The 21,112-nt window shown below is 28.1% G+C and overlaps 1 protein-coding gene across 1 annotated transcript; it reads left to right on the top strand.

Annotated features, from left to right (window-relative positions):
* The first annotated feature begins 1,482 nt into the window (after window positions 1–1,482).
* Window positions 1,483–21,052, top strand: Dhc98D (Dynein heavy chain at 89D). Its single transcript, XM_035095665.1, is given in 45 exon segments — window positions 1,483–1,738; window positions 1,830–1,911; window positions 1,994–2,141; window positions 2,218–2,292; window positions 2,378–2,617; window positions 2,683–2,735; window positions 2,816–3,052; window positions 3,119–3,232; window positions 3,295–3,427; window positions 3,484–3,986; window positions 4,058–4,248; window positions 4,330–4,925; window positions 4,994–5,287; window positions 5,802–6,037; window positions 6,101–6,364; window positions 6,437–6,624; window positions 6,710–6,989; window positions 7,113–7,357; window positions 7,470–7,989; window positions 8,065–8,483; window positions 8,803–8,966; window positions 9,033–9,919; window positions 9,996–10,362; window positions 10,791–11,044; window positions 11,113–11,640; window positions 11,720–12,397; window positions 12,470–12,758; window positions 12,867–13,144; window positions 13,232–13,496; window positions 13,680–13,894; window positions 13,960–14,148; window positions 14,219–14,410; window positions 14,493–14,944; window positions 15,210–15,405; window positions 15,472–17,038; window positions 17,123–17,277; window positions 17,355–18,446; window positions 18,525–18,726; window positions 18,840–18,982; window positions 19,045–19,514; window positions 19,637–19,650; window positions 19,955–20,166; window positions 20,236–20,583; window positions 20,676–20,822; window positions 20,890–21,052. Coding segments are annotated over 45 exon segments (14,379 nt in total). The 5' UTR covers window positions 1,483–1,628; the 3' UTR covers window positions 21,037–21,052.
* The last annotated feature ends 60 nt before the right edge of the window (window positions 21,053–21,112 follow it).

The raw sequence follows: 21,112 nt of genomic DNA on the forward strand, positions 1-21,112 counted from the left end.
AAGGAATTAAGACAAAAAACAAAAGGATCTGGAAATGATTTTCAACGTAAAAATATTCAAGTTCTAAAAAACACTTCTTCAAATACAAAAATATGTGATAAAAGCAGTACTAAAGCTATAAATTGTTCAGTTGTAAGAAAAGCCCCTAACTTAATTACAAAAAAATTATCACCAAAGAACTTTATAGCGCAAAATAAATTACATGTGAAAGAAGTAAGCAAACAAAATTCTAAAATGATAAAAAGCCGAAATAATAATAGATCTGATGATGAAATTTCTCTAACTAAAACCATATCTGGTCTTGATACTTTGATTAAAAAAGTGTCGATAAATAAATTGGAGCCAAATGTATCATCATCATCGTCTACAGAAACAAAGAAAAATTGTTCATGTCAAGGAAATAATGAAAAAGTTATTAGAAAAAAAGTACAATTATCTTTGAATATGAAAGATTTTTTAAATCAATATGGTATTCCAAATGATTTATTGAAAACATTGAAAGTTCATCATTCTTTTTTGGATTCATGTGTAAAGGAAAACTCCGAACAAAGTCAAACCGCAGCTCAAAAACTTCTTGATGTTTTGGACAAAAGAGTATGTTCAAATCATATATTTATAGTAGTTAATAGTGAACGATATTATTTTAATAATATTAATGTAAATATATTTTTCAGAATGAAATCCAGAACTCCAAATTGTCAAGTTATATAAATAATGTAGGAAAACTAATTCCAAATTTTTTCAAATTATATCAAGATTTAGATGAGATTAGATTTGGTCATTACTCATCATTGAAAACAATTAAAATAAGATACCATGAATTGAGTAGTTTAATGAAAACTTACAATATAGATAAAAAAAAATATTATCAAGCTATTAAAAATTACGAAAAGAGAGAAGATTATCAACGTATAGGACGAGGGTGGTTATCAAGCGGTCTTTGGAATTGGCCAAATAACAATTGTTCCATTTTTTCTCAAATAGAATCTATGAACTATTCCAAAGATGAAGGAATATTAAAATTCTTTAATTTAATTCAGCAGTATCAACTAATAGTATTTCAAAATGATTTGCATGACATAATTCTTTCTACCATAATTCCAAATATTGAACAAAATAAAAGCCTTACTAACGAAGAAACTATAGAAATATGTAAAATGATATATGTAATTGTTCAATCATTAAATCCTAAAACTCTAATTGTTGTAAAAACTGAACATTAATTAAATGTAATTATGATAGTTACACAACAAATACATTGAATATTCATTCATAACTTTGTACATTATTATGGCTCGTTTATTTTGTTTGAGTTAGTTTATTTATCATTTATCTTTATTACAGAATACATAAATTACATAAATGTATTGGAATATAAACATTTTACTCATGTGTATTTACAAATCTTCAGATTCATTCACTACGTTTGTTTGATTTTGATAAACACTTTACTATGTATTCTCTTTGTTTACCTTCCATGACAACACAATGGAAATGTCTATCGTTATATCATTACTCACGTAACGCTGAATTTGTAGTTTGAGTAGATTTTTGCATTTAAGTTGAAAACACAAAGAGTGTAACATTAGCTTATTATACAAAAAAATAGTAAAGTTATAATTTAAAATATGTCAGATAAAGAATCTAGTTTATTGAATATTGATGAAGATAAAGAAATATCTTTACAATCGTCCATTCAAAGTTCTACCATTAGTAACGACACTATTGTAGACTATCGGTAAGATTAATGCCAATTTATTGTTAAAAATCCTTGATATTTAAATGTATAATGTTATTCAACAATAAATATAAGTAACACGTTTTTTTAGATTTTTATGGATTTGGGATAAGGTTATGAAGTTTTTTCTTCTTGATAGTAGCCATCAACATCTTTTTGAAAATTTACTTAATGTAATTATTATACGTTGTATTATTAAATATACTAGTTAATATTAACATTTATATAAATGAAAATTTTTTCAAATTAAATTAGGAAAATGACGGTTATTTTAATCGTAAGCTCACTGAGTTTTTTAACTCAGAATTATATGGTGAAATGAATTTAAAAAAAAAAGTTATCTACTTTTATAAAACTTATCGAAAAGAAATTGTTCAAGAAGAAATATTAATTTGGGAAGAAAGTATGTTTTATTTTAATACTATTTATTATTTACGAAATATTTATTTTTTCTCTTGAATCTAATTTATAAGGTATAGGTCAGAATGAAAAAGCTCCAGTTACTTCATTTTCCACTAAAGGTCGATCTCAACGTCTCACTAAAAGTGCTCCAGGTAATAATTCATAAATAGTACGTCGATAAATTGTTTTTTAGGTTTAATTTTTTTGAACTCAATTATTAATAATATTTCGATAAAGGAAAGGTTGAAAAAGTTGAAGAAGAAAAGAGTAAAAATAAAGGAAAAAAAAAGAAAGGAAAAAAAGAAGTGAGATCTGATGACAATAGTATATCATCGAGTAATTTATTTACTGGTGTATCTGCTACTAACGTTCACATAGACATTGATAATGAAGATGAGGAAGAAATAAGCCTGCATGAAGATAATGAAATCATAGATAATCAATCGAATTTACAAAAGATAAAAACACAATCAAAAAGTAAAACTTATATTCAAATATTAACTCTAAATCGCTTTCAAAAATGTAGCATGGTTATTTTTTAGGTTCATCATTTGTTCCTCCTCCTGGAGAAGAAAATAAATATGTTCTAACGAAGGTATATGATTGTATGATTAATTGTAATCATTGACAGTTAGTTATATAGTAAATTTATTTCTTTTATTGATGTACAAATAGAAAATTGTTGACAAAGAAATGGAGCTTCCTGTATTACATATAATTTTCGGAAAAATTCCGTTGAATGATAGTGAGAAAATGGAAAATTGTAATTTCATGTATTTTTCAAGAACGAGTGAAGAAGAAATACCGGAATTCAATTCACAACAAGAATGTAATGACCGTATTACAAATTACCTTATAATAGGATCTTTGAATGGACCATTTTTAGAAACTCTCAACAGCATGCTACTTTATGTGAGTGAATACTTTTCCCACTACCTGTACGAATTTAATCTGATTATTTCTCTTGATAAATATTAGGTTTTTAAGCCTCTGGTAGAAAAGCAATATCGTGGAGTTAGTGCTGCCTTGAAACAAATACAAAAACATAAAGAAGAATCCTCTTTAGAACAGATGAATACTGTCGAATCACAAGTAAATAAAAAATTCATCAATAATCAATATATAACCAATTAATTGATTGTTTAATTTTGTAGAAATCAGAATTTACAAAGGCTTCAAATTATCACAAGTTATCTACTAGAATTGAAAATTTAGATATAAATTTGCAAAATCAATCTTCATTAGCAACTAATTTAACTGATACGCAAACTACTTCCATTAAAACAGGTATGATTTTTGTTTTTTACCGAATAGTGATCTATAAAATAAAAAATTTTTTTTAGATGATACATCACAAGTACCAACAGAAAGTAGTAAATTAAAATTATTAGAATATCTTGATAAATTAATAACTTCTGTTGAATGGACCCTCAAACATGTGGAAGGGGATGTTTTATTACAACTGCCAAGAATATCTAAATTAATAGATATGGATTTGATGAATGTTGATCTTTCAAAACTTGAAGAAAATAAAATAAAACAATTGGAAGAAATTATTATGGGCTGGGAAAAACACATTGAAAAAGTACTGGATACATTCGTTAATGAAATTCCCCAAGGCAAAGATCCTCTTGCTGAATATAATTATTGGCATAACAGAGAAACTGGATTATCAATGCTAGTCGAACAATTGAATCTTCCTGTTATTAAAAAAATATTATCGTCTAATGAAATTAATTCATCAATCACTTCATCGTTTCGCTGGTTTGAAATCGAACTTTGGAAATTGTATACTGAAGCACGAAATAATAATAAATTTTTGATTACAGTGCTAAGATACTTTGAGGTATAAAACTTTTTTCTACTCTTGATTGATCATTATGGCTTTAGTTATACAAATATATTTTATTTAATTAGTTGATGGCAAAATCAAATAATTTTGAAGCTATCAGTGCAATTATTCCTTCATTGATGAAAGGAATGCGAATGATTTGGATTTTGTCTAAATATTATAATTCTGAAGAAAAAATGACGGCACTATTGGAAAGAGTTTCATGGCAGTTATGTGAAAATGTTAAAAAAAATTTATCAATAAAAGAATTGTTTAGGTAATCTTAAAATTTAACCAATAATTTAAGTTAAAAGTTGATAAACGATTTCATCGGAATGATAATTTATAAATTGTTTAGCAAACCTTTGAAAGAAATTTTAACAGAAACAAAAAATGCACATGTTATGATGAATAATTGGAAAGCTTCTTACTTGGAAACACGAACTACCATTGAATTAACTGAAAAAGGAGTACGTTGGGAGTTCAATCAATCGCAGTTATTTAAAAAAACCGATTACATTGCAAAAGTATGTGACGATTTAAATAAAATTGCTAGCGTTCTTGAAGATTTCTACAATATTTTTGGACTTGAGTTAAAGTCTATTGTTATTGACCAAATACAAATAGATTTGATTGTCGAAAAAGTCGATGAGATGATAATACCAATTCAAAATTCAGATTTCAATATTTTTTCGGAGTTTAATAAAGAAAATTGGGATGCGACAATGGTGTGGTTTTACTTGGAGGTTGAATCTTTGGAAAATGAAGCTAAGCATTTGATTGATAATTGCTTCACCGGTTTAATAAATGCTGAACAAGCTCTAGAGCTTCTCATAAAATTCAAAAATATCAAAACGAGACAAGCTATTCACGAATGTTTATTAATGAAGTTTGATGTGATAATGCAGCAGTTTATAAAAGAGATGAATGAAATAGAAAATATATTTAACCTAGGTATACTTTTAAAATTCAAGATCAAGAGTATTGTAATTTCGAAATTTAAATCTTTATTATTTTAACAGAAAAAAAGGATCCACCGATATTAAAATATCATACTCCGACTGTCGGTGCAATATTTTGGGAACGTCAATTATATAATAAATTAACACGATCCGTTATGGCATTTAAAGACGTACCAGAACTTGAAAACAGTCATATGAAATCTTTAGCATTTGACCAATATTCTAAAATAATAAAAGAAATAAAAGAGTATGAAAAATCCAAATATACTTCTTGGATTGAACGAGTTAAATCTCTTACGAACAATCTTATGAAAAAAAAAATACTGAAAACGACTATTAATGAAAACCTTAAAAGTAAGTTTATATACAGAGAAGAAGGTAGGATTATGGATTACTTTTTCTTTTATTCAATTACATTTTACTTTTTTAAATTATCATCAATTGTCATTTTTCGAAGTTTCTTTTTATTTTCAAGAAGTTATTTTTCAATATATTTGTGGATTAGCTGATGGAAGATGCATGGTGATTGCATAATAAACGAATGGCCCATAATCCTACTTTCTCTTTTAGTGATGAATAATAAAATTTTAGTAGTACTAATAAATTTTAATTTTAGTTACCGAAGAAAAAAGAAAAATAACAAAAGTTTTGGATTCTTTTACACAAAAACCAAAAGCTGAAGGTTCCCAATTAAAATTTTCTTTGAAAAATTCTACTGATAGAAAAAGTATTTGTTTTAGTTCTTCAAAATTAAATACGAAGCGTGCTACTAAATCATCATTATTCGATGATGATAGAATGATTAAATCTTCGATCAATTCAAGCCGTTTGGAGGAAAGTAGTCATATAACAAAATTGACTTGGGCAGAAAGCCTTGATGATAAAATAATGGTTCAAAAACAACTAAGCTTTCAAGTAAACTTTGATCGTCAAATTCTGGAATTGATTGATGAAGCAGAAGTATTGGAATTATTAGGATTTGATATACCACTTCCATTTAGAGATATATGTCTTCAAAAAAAACGGCTTATGGCTGATATTTATGCAGTTCAGTCCGTAATTGATCAATACAACGAAATTATGAATAAATTAGACTTTGCTGATGTAAGCCTTACTCTTCATCAAAAATTTTTTTTAGAAGTTAATTTCTTAAATTTTATGCTTCAGATAAAATTACTTATGAAAGAAATTAAATCTATGGAAAAATATATTGAATCAGGAGTCTTACGAATTACCTGGTCATCTTTGGGAATTTTAGATTATTCTGCTAAATCCGAAAAACTTTTGAGGAATTTATCATCCATCGTTTGTCAGTTGAATCAAATGAAAAACAAACTAAATAATTTAATTGAAGATGAAATTAGTCTATATAATTTATGCTCCACAACTAGTGATCCTAATGATCCAGAATATAAGCTAAGTTTATGCAAGGTATCAAATGTTTATAAAAGTGGTATTAGCTTAATAAAACGAATTGAATAATGAATGACTATTTGGTTGTAGGCGTATTTCCTGGATGTTGAAGCACAAAGGTTAGAGTCAGTCAGTAAGATGTTGAAAGCTTATCGATCTGTTTCTCCTTTATTGATGAAAATTGAGAATCTAGTTGAAAGCACTTCAACAGGAACAAGTGAAGCAATGCAATATTTTTATATTTCTTATGAGAAACAAATTTTTACTGCACTAATAACGTAAGTGATTTTTCATAATAAACTCAAAAAATAAAAAAGTAATAGAATCCATTCATGTATTTATACTTATTATTTCAATTTTTAGATGTTTTATCAAAAATCTAGAATATTTCAACAATTGTTTAACCGAAAATAAAGCAATATTTTTAGTAGACGCAGTTCTTTTATCAACTGAAGTAATTCTTCGACCATCTCCTAGTGAAATTAATGTTTTAATTTTAAATGATGTAAAAAATTTATTAGAAAAATTGAAAATGTTTCCAAGGTGGAATGATAAAAGCTGTATAGAATGTGAACCTATCAAAAGCACGGACGATGATGATCCTTTTCTCTACACGTTTTTTGATGACATCGTGCGTATTCAAGTAAGTATTGAATTGAACTCAAATTTAAACAACTCATGATTTCAAGTATCTTTCAAACAGTAAAATTTCATTGAAAGGTTATAAATATAAATATATTCTTTTCATGAGACTTTATTTTTTCAGGCTATCAACGATCTCATTAAAAATATATACGAAACTACACAGAAATTGTCTACAGAAATCTGGAAATATATGTATAGATGGAAAAAGTATTACAATTTATGGCGATTTGATAAAGTTCAAATTTGTGAAAAATTTGCTAGTCAAAATCCAACTCTCAGTCAATATGAGGAAAAATTTACTTTTTATGATTTAATAATTGAAGAAGTTGATGCAATGACTCCTTATTATGATATTGTTAGTATTAGGTAATTATAAAAAATATTGTATTAATTTATTACTATACTATCCCTATATTATTCAAATGAAATTTTTTAAATTGAATAATTAGTTACTAGTCGTAACTATTACTTTTTTCAGGATTAATTTAGTCCCTTTAATAAAAAGTATTAAACATCACGCCCAAGAATGGAAACAGATTTTAGGAAATTTTCTATCGTCTCACGTGCAGAATTTAATGAAAAATTTGCAAACAAAAATAAATAAATTCCGTTCAGAAATTGAACTTGTCATTACCGGCTTGAGTCGATTTAAAACTGTTATGCAATCAATAACAAACATAAAAAATATGGCGATCCAAGCCGAATTAGAATACCTTGAATATCAAGAAACTTTTAGAACTTTGAAGTCTCATGGAATATTGTATCCAGAAGAAAATGAAGTTCAAGCTCATAAATTAGAACAGGACTGGCAATCAGTTTATTTTGGAGCACTTTTTCGTTCAACGACCTTAAACACTACCAAAGATTGTTTTCGTGAAATGAGTAAGGAGCAGATTTTAACTTTCCTGAAAGAATGTGCAGAATTTATGGAATATTTCAAGAAAGACGGACCTGGGAGTATTGGAGATAATTTTGAAGCTGGTTTTAAAAAAATAGAAGTATAAAATCGTATCAAAATATTCTATAAATTATCATTTTTACACAAATTATTAATTTAGAAATAATTTTGTTAGGAATGTGCTCAATTAATTGCAGACATGGAAGAACGAAAAGACGATCTCGTAAAAGCTGAGAGAATGTTCGATCTTCCCCCAACAGATTATTCTATTTTTACAGAAATAAAAGCAGAGTTTGAAGCCATGAAATTAATTTACGTTTTGTATAGAAAGCAGCAAGACGCTCGAGATGTTTGGGCAAAGACCTTATGGACTGATTTAAATCCTCAACAGCTAATTGATGGAATGGAACAATTTATTAATGAATTCCAAAATCTTCCTGAAAAAGCAAGACAATTAACTATTGGGAAAACGCTTGAATCAACAATGACAGCTTTTAAAGATTCAGTACCACTTTTTATTGAATTGAAAAATGAAGCCATGCGTGAACGTCATTGGATGGAACTGATGAATAAAACAAAGCAACACGCTGATACGTCTTTACCCAAACTCGATGAAATCTAAATTTAGAAAATTAAATAGTTTTTAGTAGTTAAGAAATATTTTTTAAAATAATAATTAATGGAACAAAAGAGAGTTGATAGTATTAATTGAAGATTGGTGCAATCAATTCTCTACTTTTATGTGGTTAAAATGATGGATTTTTTAGCTTATTAATTTATTTTTAAAATGGTTTTTTAATCATAAATTATTTCTTCTACAAGCATTATAAATAAATCAAGATGGAAGGGTAAGAGAATGTTTGTGAATAAAAATGATGAACGTCACTTAGAAAATTAAATGTATTTATGGTAGATTTACATTGGAAAATATGTTTGCCTTGGATTTTGCAAATTTTCATGATATTGTCCAAGGAATTGTTCGGAATGCAGTTAAAGAAGCAAAAATAGAAAAAAATCTAAAAGAAATAGTAGAATTTTGGAAAGTAAAAGAATTCCCAGTAATTAAACACTATAAAGGTACAATAGTGCAGAACATATCATTGGTAAGTATTTTATATTAATGTATCATTGTATCTTTTTTAGGATCAAAAGACAGAGGATTTATACTTGGATCACTTGATGATCTACTTAAAATGATCGAAGATAATATGGTGAATTTACAAAATATGGCAGCATCACAGTATGTTAAACCATTTATTGAATTAGTACAGCATTGGGAAAAAATTATACAAACGATATCAGAAGTGATTGAAGCTTGGATCGAATTACAAAAAAAATGGCTGTATTTGGAAGGAGTTTTTATGGGGGAAGATATTAAAATCGAGCTCCCTGATTTGGCACTTAAGTTTGAAGATGTTGATAAAGCTTTTAAACAAATTATGTTAGACACTTCAAAAAGATTAAATGTTTATGAATGCTGCGTAGTTCCTGGGCGTAAAGATAGGTTTAAAAATCTTATTAATGATTTGGATATGTGCCAGAAATCACTAACAAATTATCTTGACAACAAACGTGTGGTTTTTCCAAGATTTCATTTTTTGAGTGACGATGAATTACTGGGAATTTTAGGGACTAGTGATCTAGAGTTAATTCAAAAATATATTAAAAAACTTTTTTGTAATTTAGAAAGATTTGAATTAAACGAAGAAAATGTCGACGGTGATTTTAGAAAAGTTGTTACTGCTTTAATATCATGTGAGGAAGAAATAATGCCATTCAAAACACGTGTAGTTATCAATAAAAAAATAGAAATATGGATGACAGATATCGTAGAGGAAATGAAAAAATCTCATCGCTATTTAATAAAAAAAGCTGTTTATGATTATGGGAAAGCAAAAAAATCACGAAAAGATTGGCTACTTGATTTTCAAGGAATGATTATTCTCGCTGCAAATCAAATCTGGTTAACAGTGGAGATTGAAAATATTTTTGATAAAATAAAAGACGGCTTGAATGATGCAATGAAAGAAGTATTATCAATTTAATCATATCAAATAGCCATTCATATTTATTTATATAAATTAATTTTAATACTTATATTTTCAGTATTTGCAACTATTGAATAATCAATTATTAGACGTCATAACGTTAATGAAAAATGTATCTCTTAGTAATAACGATAGAAAAAAACTAGAAATGGTTGTGACGGTTGATGTTCATGCAAGAGATATTTTGAGTAAATTTGTGAAAGATGGAATAATTAGTAGTCAAGAATTTGCTTGGGAAAGTCAACTTCGATTCTATTGGATTCGTCAGTCAGATGGATTATGGATTAATCAAGCTTCAGGATGTTTTGAATATTCTTATGAGTACATGGGATTGAATGAAAAACTTATTATCACACCATTAACAGATCGTCTTTATTTAACAATAACCCAAGCTCTTTCGATGTGTTTTAGTGTAGCGCTTTCAGGTGATTATTATTTTTTATTAATGAAATGAAAATTTTATCTTTCATTATAAAAGTTAGCAATCTAGCCAGCACAATAACAGTATTATAAGTTATTTTGTCATGTACACATTGTATTGACGCCTGTATAAATCTTGACGCACTCTCTGTACTAGCATTAAATATTTATGTTTTCATGTCTAAAACACGAATCAATTAGAGAATTCTTTTTTTTTTACAAGTTTCTCACGAAAAGTATCCTTTAGTTAATATAAACTAAATTAACTTACACATTTGTAGAAAGAGTTTAAAAAACACTGATGCCTTAATGTGTTCTACCAGACAGACAATCAGAAGTTTCAGTAGATAAGGTCGCTACGAGGCAGACGTTCAAGGTTGCTCGACAGATATGAATTCTACTGTCATTCAATATAATCAATTTTTTTTCATAGGAACTTCAGCAACTGGAAAAACTGAAACAATAAAAGATTTTGCAAGAATATTCGGCCGACTATGTATCGTAACAAATTGTTCCGAACAAATAGATCACATATCTATTAGTAAAATACTGAATGGATTGGCGCAATGTGGCACTTGGGGTTGTTTTGATGAGTTCAATAACCTTAGTGAATCGACTCTTTCTGTCATTTCAACACATCTTTATGTCATTCGTCATGCTCTCCAAGCTAAATCTAATATATTCATGGTAATGTTCATCAATAATTTATTCTTAAAACATTGGTTCAATTCAGTTGAATATTTGTATTTTCTTAGTTCGGCGGTCACAATATTGCCCTTGATTCTAATATTGGGATATTTATGACCATGGATTTGAAGCATTCGAGTTCTAGAAAAATTCCTAAATCAATAAAATTATTATTCAGATCTGCAACATGCGTGGCACCGGATAATGAATTAATTTGTCAAGTTAAATTATACAGTTTTGGATTTTCATCGGCAATAGTTTTAGCTAAAAAAATAACAACTTTCTATTCTTTCGCAATGAAATTATTAAGCAAACAACCTCACTACGACTTTGGATTAAGATCTCTAAAGTCAGTTTTACATATGGCAGAACGGTTAAAAAAGCAAACAAGAGATCTAGATGAAAGAATAATTATCATGCAGGCTCTTAGAGAAATAAATTTACCGAAACTTGTTGATGATGATGTTGCTCTTTTCATTGAACTTTTCAAAGACATTTTTCCTGGATTAGATTGCCCAAAAAATGAATATCTAAATATTAAACATGTGGTAGAAAAAGTGTTACGAAATGAAGGATATACTATTGTTTCTAATCAAGTTAGTAAAAAATTCTAACATGCAATAAAATTTTGGTATTATTAGCAATTACTTCGAATAAAATTTCAAAAAATTCAAGGTGGAAAAAATTATTCAACTTCATGAGATAATGTTAACACGACACTCAACAATCTTAGTTGGTTCAACTGGCGGTGGAAAATCACAGATCATTAAAACTCTTTGTAATGTCCGTATAAATTTAAATGATCCAACAAAATTATTTATATTAAATCCCAAAGCATTTACAGTATCTGAATTGTATGGGTTTTATGATCCAATCAATCGAAAATGGACTGATGGAATTTTAAGTAACATTTTTCGTGTAATAAATAAGCCATTAGAGCCCTCTTTGCAAAACGAAAAAAAATACATTGTCTTCGATGGAGATGTGGATGCATTGTGGATTGAAAATATAAATTCAGTAATGGATGATAACAAAATATTGACTCTTGATAATCAAGAAAGAATCATGTTACAATCTCACTGCCACTTATTATTTGAAGTGGGAAATTTACAGTATGCATCGCCTGCAGCAGTATCACGAGCTGGAATGATTTATGTTGATCCAAAAAATTTAGGCTATCAACCGTATTTAGACAAGTGGATAAATACAAGACCGGAAATTGAGCAAGAAGTATTTCGAGAAACCTGTGATAAATTCATTCCTGGTGCTATCAGCTTGATAATTGACGGTATTCTGGGTTTGCAGCAAGTGGTACCATTGGAAATGATTATTCGTTTAACTGCACTAAATATGGTAACTAATTATCAGTTAATTATTGTTTAGATTAGTTAAAAGATCTTCTAATTCAACTTATTATTTTCAAAGGTAACACAATTTTGTCAAATAGTTGATTCTCTTTATCGCTGTCGTTTAGAAAAAAATGAGAAAGTTCAAGAAAATATTCCAGGAGAAACACAGGTTGATAAAGAAGAAACTCCAGAAGATGAACTCGATTATGAAAAAGCTTTAATTCAAGCAGTAGTTATTCAGGCTTGCTATTATTCTTTAGGTGCTGTTCTTACTCTCGATTCTAGATTAATATTTGATGAATATATAAAAAAAACTTCTGGACTTATGCTAGTTGAAGATACTACTGAAAAATTAGCTAACATACGTAAGAAAAAACAAGAATTAAATATATTAATAAAAATTAATCACTTTTCTTGGAATGAAGAATAATAGTAGCCAGTAAATAACAGCAATAATTATTAAACGTTTCCAGGATATTTACCTATTACATATCCATCTCTATATGATTACGTATTAGATATGGAAAATAAAGTATGGAGACCTTGGAAATCTTTAATTCCTGAATATGTACATAACAGAGATGAAAATTTTTGCAAAATTTTAGTACCTATTACTGATACATTACAAGCTCATTGGTATATTAAATTAATGAGTAATGTAGAAAGGCCAACTTTATTCATTGGAGAATCAGGAAGTTCAAAAACTGCGATTATTCGTGATTATTTAAAATCATTAAATAGTGAAAAATATGTAAGTTTTTCTATGGAAATTTTAATATTTCTCTGTTATGATTTTTTTAAATTTAATTGATCGTTAATTGTGTTTTTTTTATTGAAGAATCAGTTGTTGATTAATTTTTCATCAAGAACAAAATCCATTGACATTCAAAAAAGTATTGAAGCAATTCTGGAAAAGCGAACAAAGGACTCGTATGGACCTTTACCTGGCAAAAGTCTTATAATTTTTATTGATGACTTAAACTTGCCGTCACCTGATTGTTATGGAACTCAACAACCAATTGCATTCCTGAAACTTTTGTTAGAATATAAAGGATTTTATGATAGGACCGATGATTTAAATTGGAAACAAGTGAAAGATGTTTGTAAGTTCATTGAAATTGAAATTTATCTATCAATATATTGATAGTAGGTTACTTTCGCGTGATAGTAATTACAATCACAATATCGTGACGATATTAATGGAAGAATTCTTAAACCGGACTAACATTACAGTTATTCTGTAATTACTTTAACACGAGTTGTCCTAATTTTTTTGTGATCTAAAGATTATTTGACTGCGATGGAAAAACCGGTTGGAAGAAGAACTAAAGTAGATCCTCGCTTCATTTCTCTATTTTCGATTTTTATGGTTGTTACTCCTACTGATGAAAATTTAAATTACATCTTTAACAATATTTTGGCTGGACACTTAGCCATATTTCCTGAAGAAGTTCAAGAGATTACTACAACATTAACTGATATGACAATAAATTTATATAAGGTAAATGATTAATTATATATCTTCACCACAAAAATATTAATCTAAAAATTCATTTTATTATCTAGATTGTAAAGACATCATTGCTTCCCACTCCATTAAAGTTCCATTACAATTTCAATATTCGAGACATATCAAAAATATATGCCGGTCTTCTTCAAAGTACTCCTAATTATTTTTCGAGCGTTAAACAGTTTTTAAGATTGTGGAGAAATGAAGTATCTCGAGTTATATGTGATAGGCTGATCGAAGATGAAGTAAAAAATTTTATGATTCTATAATAATCATCAGTGACATGTCAACTAATTATTTAATTTTAATTAACAGGATCAAACTATCATAAAAAATTATTTAGAATCAACAATAAAGTCAATATGGGCTCAAGACCCAGAAGCAGTTAGATATAGCCTCAGAGACCCACTTCTTTTTGGAGACTTCAGAAATGCCTGTAATGAAAATAGTCTTCGGTTTTATGAAGATGTTTTAGACTATGAGGCAGTTTATAATTTATTCATGGAGGTGTTATTTAATTGAAATTAAGCTAAATGAATGCAGGAATTATAGTATACTTTAATGTATATTAATTTCAATATTTTTCTAGATTCTTGAAAAATATAACGAAAAAAATTTTAAACTCGACATGGTACTCTTTAATGATGTGCTTGACCATTTAACACGAATTCATCGAGCATTAAGATTGCATAATGGTCATGTTCTCGTAATTGGTGTTGATGGATGTGGAAAACAATCCATTATAAAATTAGCTTCATTTGCAGCTAATTATAAAATATTCGAAATCCCTTTACATTATGGATATAATGAACACAACTTCCGTGATAAAATGAAAAAATTATACAATTTAATCGCTGTAGAAAATAAAAAGATATTGTTTTTATTTAATAGCGCTCAAATAATAAACGAAAGTTTTCTTGAGATAGTGAATAATATTTTAGTAACTGGAGTCATACCTGCATTGTTTATTGATGATGAAATGAAATTGATTATCAGTCGTTGTAGGAGTCACGTAACTAAAGAAGGACATAATATTACCAAGTACGTAAACAATAGAGAATATAAATATTATAAACCAATATTAGACATTATCAAATTAAAATACAATAGTTGTGACATTGACACAAATGATGGACGATAATATAATTTACTTAATACATTATAGACCTTGATTACATAGATATGATTATATAATATATGCAAACTTAGCAATCAATGTCCTGCATATTAAAACTAAATCTATCATTCTTTTCTTGACATTGGTTTATGAATTCAATGATTTTCCTATATTTATTTTCGTCCACAGAGAAAACCTTTGGCTGTACCTTGAAGAGAGACGTGCTGAGAATCTTCGTATTGTCTTATCTATGAATCCTGTGAATAATAATTTCAGGGATTACTGTCACAATTATCCGGGAATTCTTCGTAGCACGACAATTGATTGGATTTTTCCTTGGTCACCAGAAGCTTTTCAAACAGTAGCAAATGTTATCTTAAGAGACGTAATTATTAATTCTGTCGTAACATATAAAGCTTTTCTATCTTTATTAGCTAATTAAATTTTTTAGAATATAAATATACCAGAAGAATACCACAAAGTTGTTGTCGAACACATGGTTGAAGTTCATGCATCTATGAAAATGTATTCATTAGAATTTTTTAGAAAAACTAAGCAAAATATTTATATCACACCAACACATTTTATTGGTTTTATCAATAAATTTACAAATTTATTGAATACAAAAAAAAATTATATCAATTTACAGAGTGATAGACTAAAAAAAGGTTTAGTAAAAATATCTGAAGCATCAGAAATGCTTGTAAAACTAAGTGATACTTTAGCCGTGCAGCGTAACAAAGTAATCGAACAAACTGATCAGTGTGAAAAATTATTATCTTCCATTGAGGAAAAAACTCAGATAGCAATGGAGAAACAAAGAGTTAACAAAGAAAGAAAGAAGGAAATTGAAGAAAGAAAACAAATAATTGCTAAAGAATCTGCTGTTGCTAGAGTAGTTCTTGCTGAAGGACAACCTGATTTAGATGCAGCAAAAATGGCTTTGAATGAGCTTGAAAAAGGTGATATTGTAGAATTACGATCTTTTGTCACACCTCCAGAGTCTGTACAAATAGTAGGAGAATGCATTACTATTTTACGAGGAATGAAAGAAATATCATGGAAAAATGCTAAAGGACTGATGAGTGATCCAAGTTTTTTGCGAGTTCTTCAAGAAATGAAAGCAGAGGAAATAACAATCAAACAACAGCAATTAATAAGAGCTCACTTAAAGAAGTCAGACAAATTACATCAAATGGAATCAGTTAGTAATGCCGGATATAGATTGTATAGATTTATATTAGCAATGCTAGACTATTGTACTATTTATCGGGAAATAAAACCTAAAATGGAACGTGTAAAAGAACTTGAAAGAGAAGCAATGCATGCACAAACCATTTTGGAGAAGGAAGAAATAGAATTCACAAAAATATCAAAACAATTGGATGATTTGAATTCTGAATACGATATGATCATGTTCAGTAAACAAACTTTACAGGATGAAACAGATTCACTTGAAGGGCGACTGATTGCTGCACAGAAATTAATTAGTGGACTGTCGACAGAGAATATTCATTGGAAAAAAGATGTAGAAAATTTACAAAATGAATTGGAATTTATTATAGGCAATTGTCTTTTATCTGCTGGTTTTACAGAGTATTGTGGACCATTTTCATATGAATTCAGAAACACAATGATTTACAACGATTGGCAAAAGAATTTGATATCAAAAGATATTCCATTGTTACAACCATTTATAATAGAAAATCAATTAGCTAGTGATATTGAAATTAGAAGCTGGATTTTTGAAGGATTGCCCTCAGATAAATTTTCAATTCAAAATGGAATTCTAACTACTCATGCTTCGAAGTTTGTTCTTTGCATAGATCCTCAACAACTGGCTTTAAACTGGATCATGCAACGGGAAAGTAAAAAAAATCTGAAAATCGTATCTTTTTATGATAGTGATTTTATTAAACAGCTTGAATTAGCTATTACATACGGATTTCCAATTATATTTCAAGATGTTGATTACGTTGATCCTGTTGTGAATAACGTTCTTAAAAAAAATATATTTAGTAAGTTATCTAGTATATAAGTTTTTTTTCAGATATTTAAATTCGTTTATAAGAATTGATTTTATAAATAAAATTGTATTATAGATATAGGAAGTCAATCTTTTGTAATGTTAGGGGATAAAGAAGTAGATTATAACACAAACTTCCGGATATATCTAACAACAAAACTCTCAAATCCTAAATTAAACTCTGTTATATATTCTAACACTACAGTGATTAATTATACAATAACTACAGAGGTAAACAATAATTCTTTTAAAAGTAGCATTTATTAAATAAATATTCTCAAAATTAGTGAATTATTTTATGTTTACAGGGATTAATAAATAAGTTGTTGGCAACAATAATCAGCTATGAACAACCGGATGTAGAAAATCAGAGAGAACATTTGATAAGTGAAGTTAATGATAAGAAGACTCTGCTTCAAAAAGTTGCGAAAAGTCTCCTCAAAGAGATATCGATGAATCAAGGCAATATGTTAGATAATATTGATCTGATAAAAATGTTAGAAAATTTAAAATCAAGTGCTAGTGAAGCAGAAAAAAAAATATCTGAAGCTGAAGTGAATATTGAAAAGATCAATAAACTTCGAGATAAATATCGCTCAGTAGCTGAGAGAAGTGCCCTTTTATTCTTCGTACTTACTGATATGGCTATCGTAAACCCTATGTATCAGCATTCTCTAAAAGAATATATAAAACTCTTTACATATTCATTGAAAAAATCGTTGTCCGATGTATCTCTGGACAAACGCATTGAAAATATCAATCAGATGCTGACAAAGAATTTTTACCATTTCGGATGTATAGGGATGTTCGAAAAAGATAAATTATTATTTTCTTTCCGAATTTGCACAATAATAGAGCAGTATATGAATAATATCACCCAAGAAGAATTGAATTTTTTTATAAATGGAAGTGAAGGACAAAATGATGAGTCTTTACCAGAAAATCCAATTGATTGGCTTCCTTTCTCTCGGTGGAAAGATTTATTTAAATTGTCAATGGATTTCTCCGTTTTTTCACAGCTGTGTGATAAAATTCAAAATCAATCTAGCGATTGGAATAAATGGTTTGAACTCCATAATCCTGAAATTGAAAGCTTCCCCAGCGATTATTCTACGAAATTACGACCTTTTCAAAAACTTATGCTCCTTAAATGTTTTAGAATTGATAGACTTTATTGTGCAATTTCTAATTATATTTCTGATTTGATGGGAATTGAGTTTATAACATCTCAGAATATCAGTTTCGAAATGATATTGAAACAAAGTGCTCCAACAGTGCCAATTATATTTATTTTAAGCCCCGGGGCCGATCCAACATCAGAAATTATGAAATTTGCCGATCGTTACGATTTTAGCACTGGAAGGTTTAAGTATCTTTCTCTGGGTCGAGGTCAAGAACAAGTAAATTTGAATGAATAATTCTTTGTTACATATGGACAAAGTGGAAGATAATTATTTCTATTTATTTGGATTTTTCAGAATGCTTTGGCTCTGTTTGATGTTGCAGTAACCAGAGGACAATGGCTAGTTTTAGAAAACTGTCATTTACTGTTGAATTTTATTCGAGAACTTGAAAAAATATTGGAAACCATCACAACACCTCATCCCGATTTTCGGTTGTGGCTTACGACTAATCCTATTGATAATTTTTCCGTTGGAATGTTGCAACGATCAATAAAGAGTAACGTTCATCAATTAGTTGTTTACATTTTTCGAATGAATAATTCGGAGAATAAAAAAAAATCTCACTAGAATAATATTGTTTGAGTGATAGAGTATTTATATTTTTTGCAGTTGTGACGGAACCGCCAAGTGGATTAAAATTAAATCTTAAAAATACATATTCGAAAATTGAAAATGAAACACTGGAATGTTGCAATCACGTGCACTACAAAGATCTTATTTATGTTCTTACATTTTTTCATGCAGTTATTCGAGTAAGATGATTAATTTTAAATATATTTTTGTTTATAAAAAATTTTCGCATACTTTTCCACAGGAAAGAAAAAAATATGGTAAAATTGGTTGGAATATCAATTACGACTTTAACGATTCTGATTTAAATATTTCTATTTCAAACCTCAGTACATATCTTACTAAATCACTCACTTTTAATAATGGTATAATTCCTTGGGCAAGTCTTAAATACTTTATCACTGACATAATATATGGTGGAAAAGTGATTGACAGTTATGACCATCAAATTATGAAAACTTATGTGGAAGAATATTTTGGAGATTTTTTATTTGATAAAATTCAACCATTTCATTTTTATAAAGACTCCAACATTGACTACATGATTCCACCACCTGGTCGTCAAGTCGATTATATCGAATTCATTGAAACTTTACCGATGATAAATAACCCAGAAGTTCTCGGTTTACATTCTAATTCTGAAATGAATTATTTTACTCAAGAGATTAAAACGATGTGGAAGAGTCTAAGGAAAATTCATCCTCTAACCAGTTAGTCTTATTATAAAGTTATTACGTAACGAAATTTTATATCCATTTATTTATAAACTGATTAGTATATTAAAATAATGACTCGTAAATTTTTTAGATTAATTTATGATATAAAAAGATTTAGAGAATTTTAAAAATAAGTTTATCAGTGAATGAATAAGTAGGTTGAAATATTTTTAGTAAATGTAATTGAGTTTGTTATCAGTTTTGTATTAATTAAATGTATGGTGGACAATCGTCAATCTTAAAATGTACTAACAACTAATCAATTATCATTATCAAGATACTTTCTTTAATTTCTATTGAACTGTCTATTATTCAATTATTTCGAGTAAACGGCATTTCTGATTAATATCTAACTCACCAATCTATTCATTCATATCTTTTGATACCTTATTCTTTCATTCTTGAAGAATTTTAATGAAAAAATTTTCCGTTCATCAGGTGACAATACTACTAATTTAAATCGTGATAAGTGTATCAATAATATTATTGAAGATATTCGAACCAAAATTCCTAAGGAATATAATATTTCAAAGATAAAAAAAATTTTTAGCCTCGATATATCTCCATTGACCACTGTTCTTTTCCAAGAATTAAAAAAATTTAATAAATTAATTCAAAAAATGGATTATTCTCTAAAGCTACTGACACAAGTAATTCATTAAATATTATAAAAATGTAATATTTTTATAACTTAAAGTAATTATTAATAATGAAAATAGGCTATTGCAGGAGAGATAATAATAGATCATGATTTAGAAAATTTATGTAATTGTCTTTATTATGGAATTTTACCGGAAGAATGGGCATCTTTAGCTCCAGAAACTGAAAAAAATCTTGCAGATTGGATGGATCATTTTTGTAAGCGAACGATTCAATATACAGAGTGGGCAGGTGGTAATGAACCTGTTGTAATCTGGTTATCCGGATTGCATGCTCCTAAAACATATCTAGCTGCTCTCGCACAAATGATATGTAAAAAAAATAATTGGTCTCTAGATAAAATTTCAATACATACTGAAGTCTCAAAGTTTGTACAAGTAGAAGAAATAGAAGAACGTTTAGATCAGGTTCGTATGATAATTATATTATTGATAACACTAATACAAACCCATGAGACGATGTCATGAAAGAAAATGATTAAATTTTAATTTCTTTAAAGGGTTGTTATGTAAGAGGACTCTACATAGAAGGTGCCAGGTGGGATATCAATGAATCCTGTTTGAAAAAGTCATATCCAAGAGTGTTAGTTGAAGAATTTCCAATATTAATGGTAATTCCAATTCAGTCTCATCGATTAAATGTCCATGTAAGTACTTATTTAATTATCGACAATGTTTAAAATTAATTAATCATAAATAATAATTTATTGTTAGAATATTGTGAAACTACCAGTTTATGTAACATCTAAAAGACGAAATAAGTTAAATAATGGTTTAGTTTTTGAAGTTGGCCTTCGAACATGCGAACATGTATCTATATGGATTTTACAAGGAATTTGTTTGCTATTGAATTTAAAGTAATTTTACTAATCATCTAGGCAAGGCTATTTATGTTAAATTAAATATTGAATTTTAATTCGTAAAGTAGTTAGTGTAT

The sequence above is a fragment of the Chelonus insularis genome, unplaced genomic scaffold (assembly GCF_013357705.1).
Source record: "Chelonus insularis isolate UGA/USDA-ARS -01 unplaced genomic scaffold, ASM1335770v1 contig_135_pilon, whole genome shotgun sequence".
In the NCBI taxonomy this organism is placed as follows: Eukaryota; Metazoa; Arthropoda; class Insecta; order Hymenoptera; family Braconidae; genus Chelonus; species Chelonus insularis.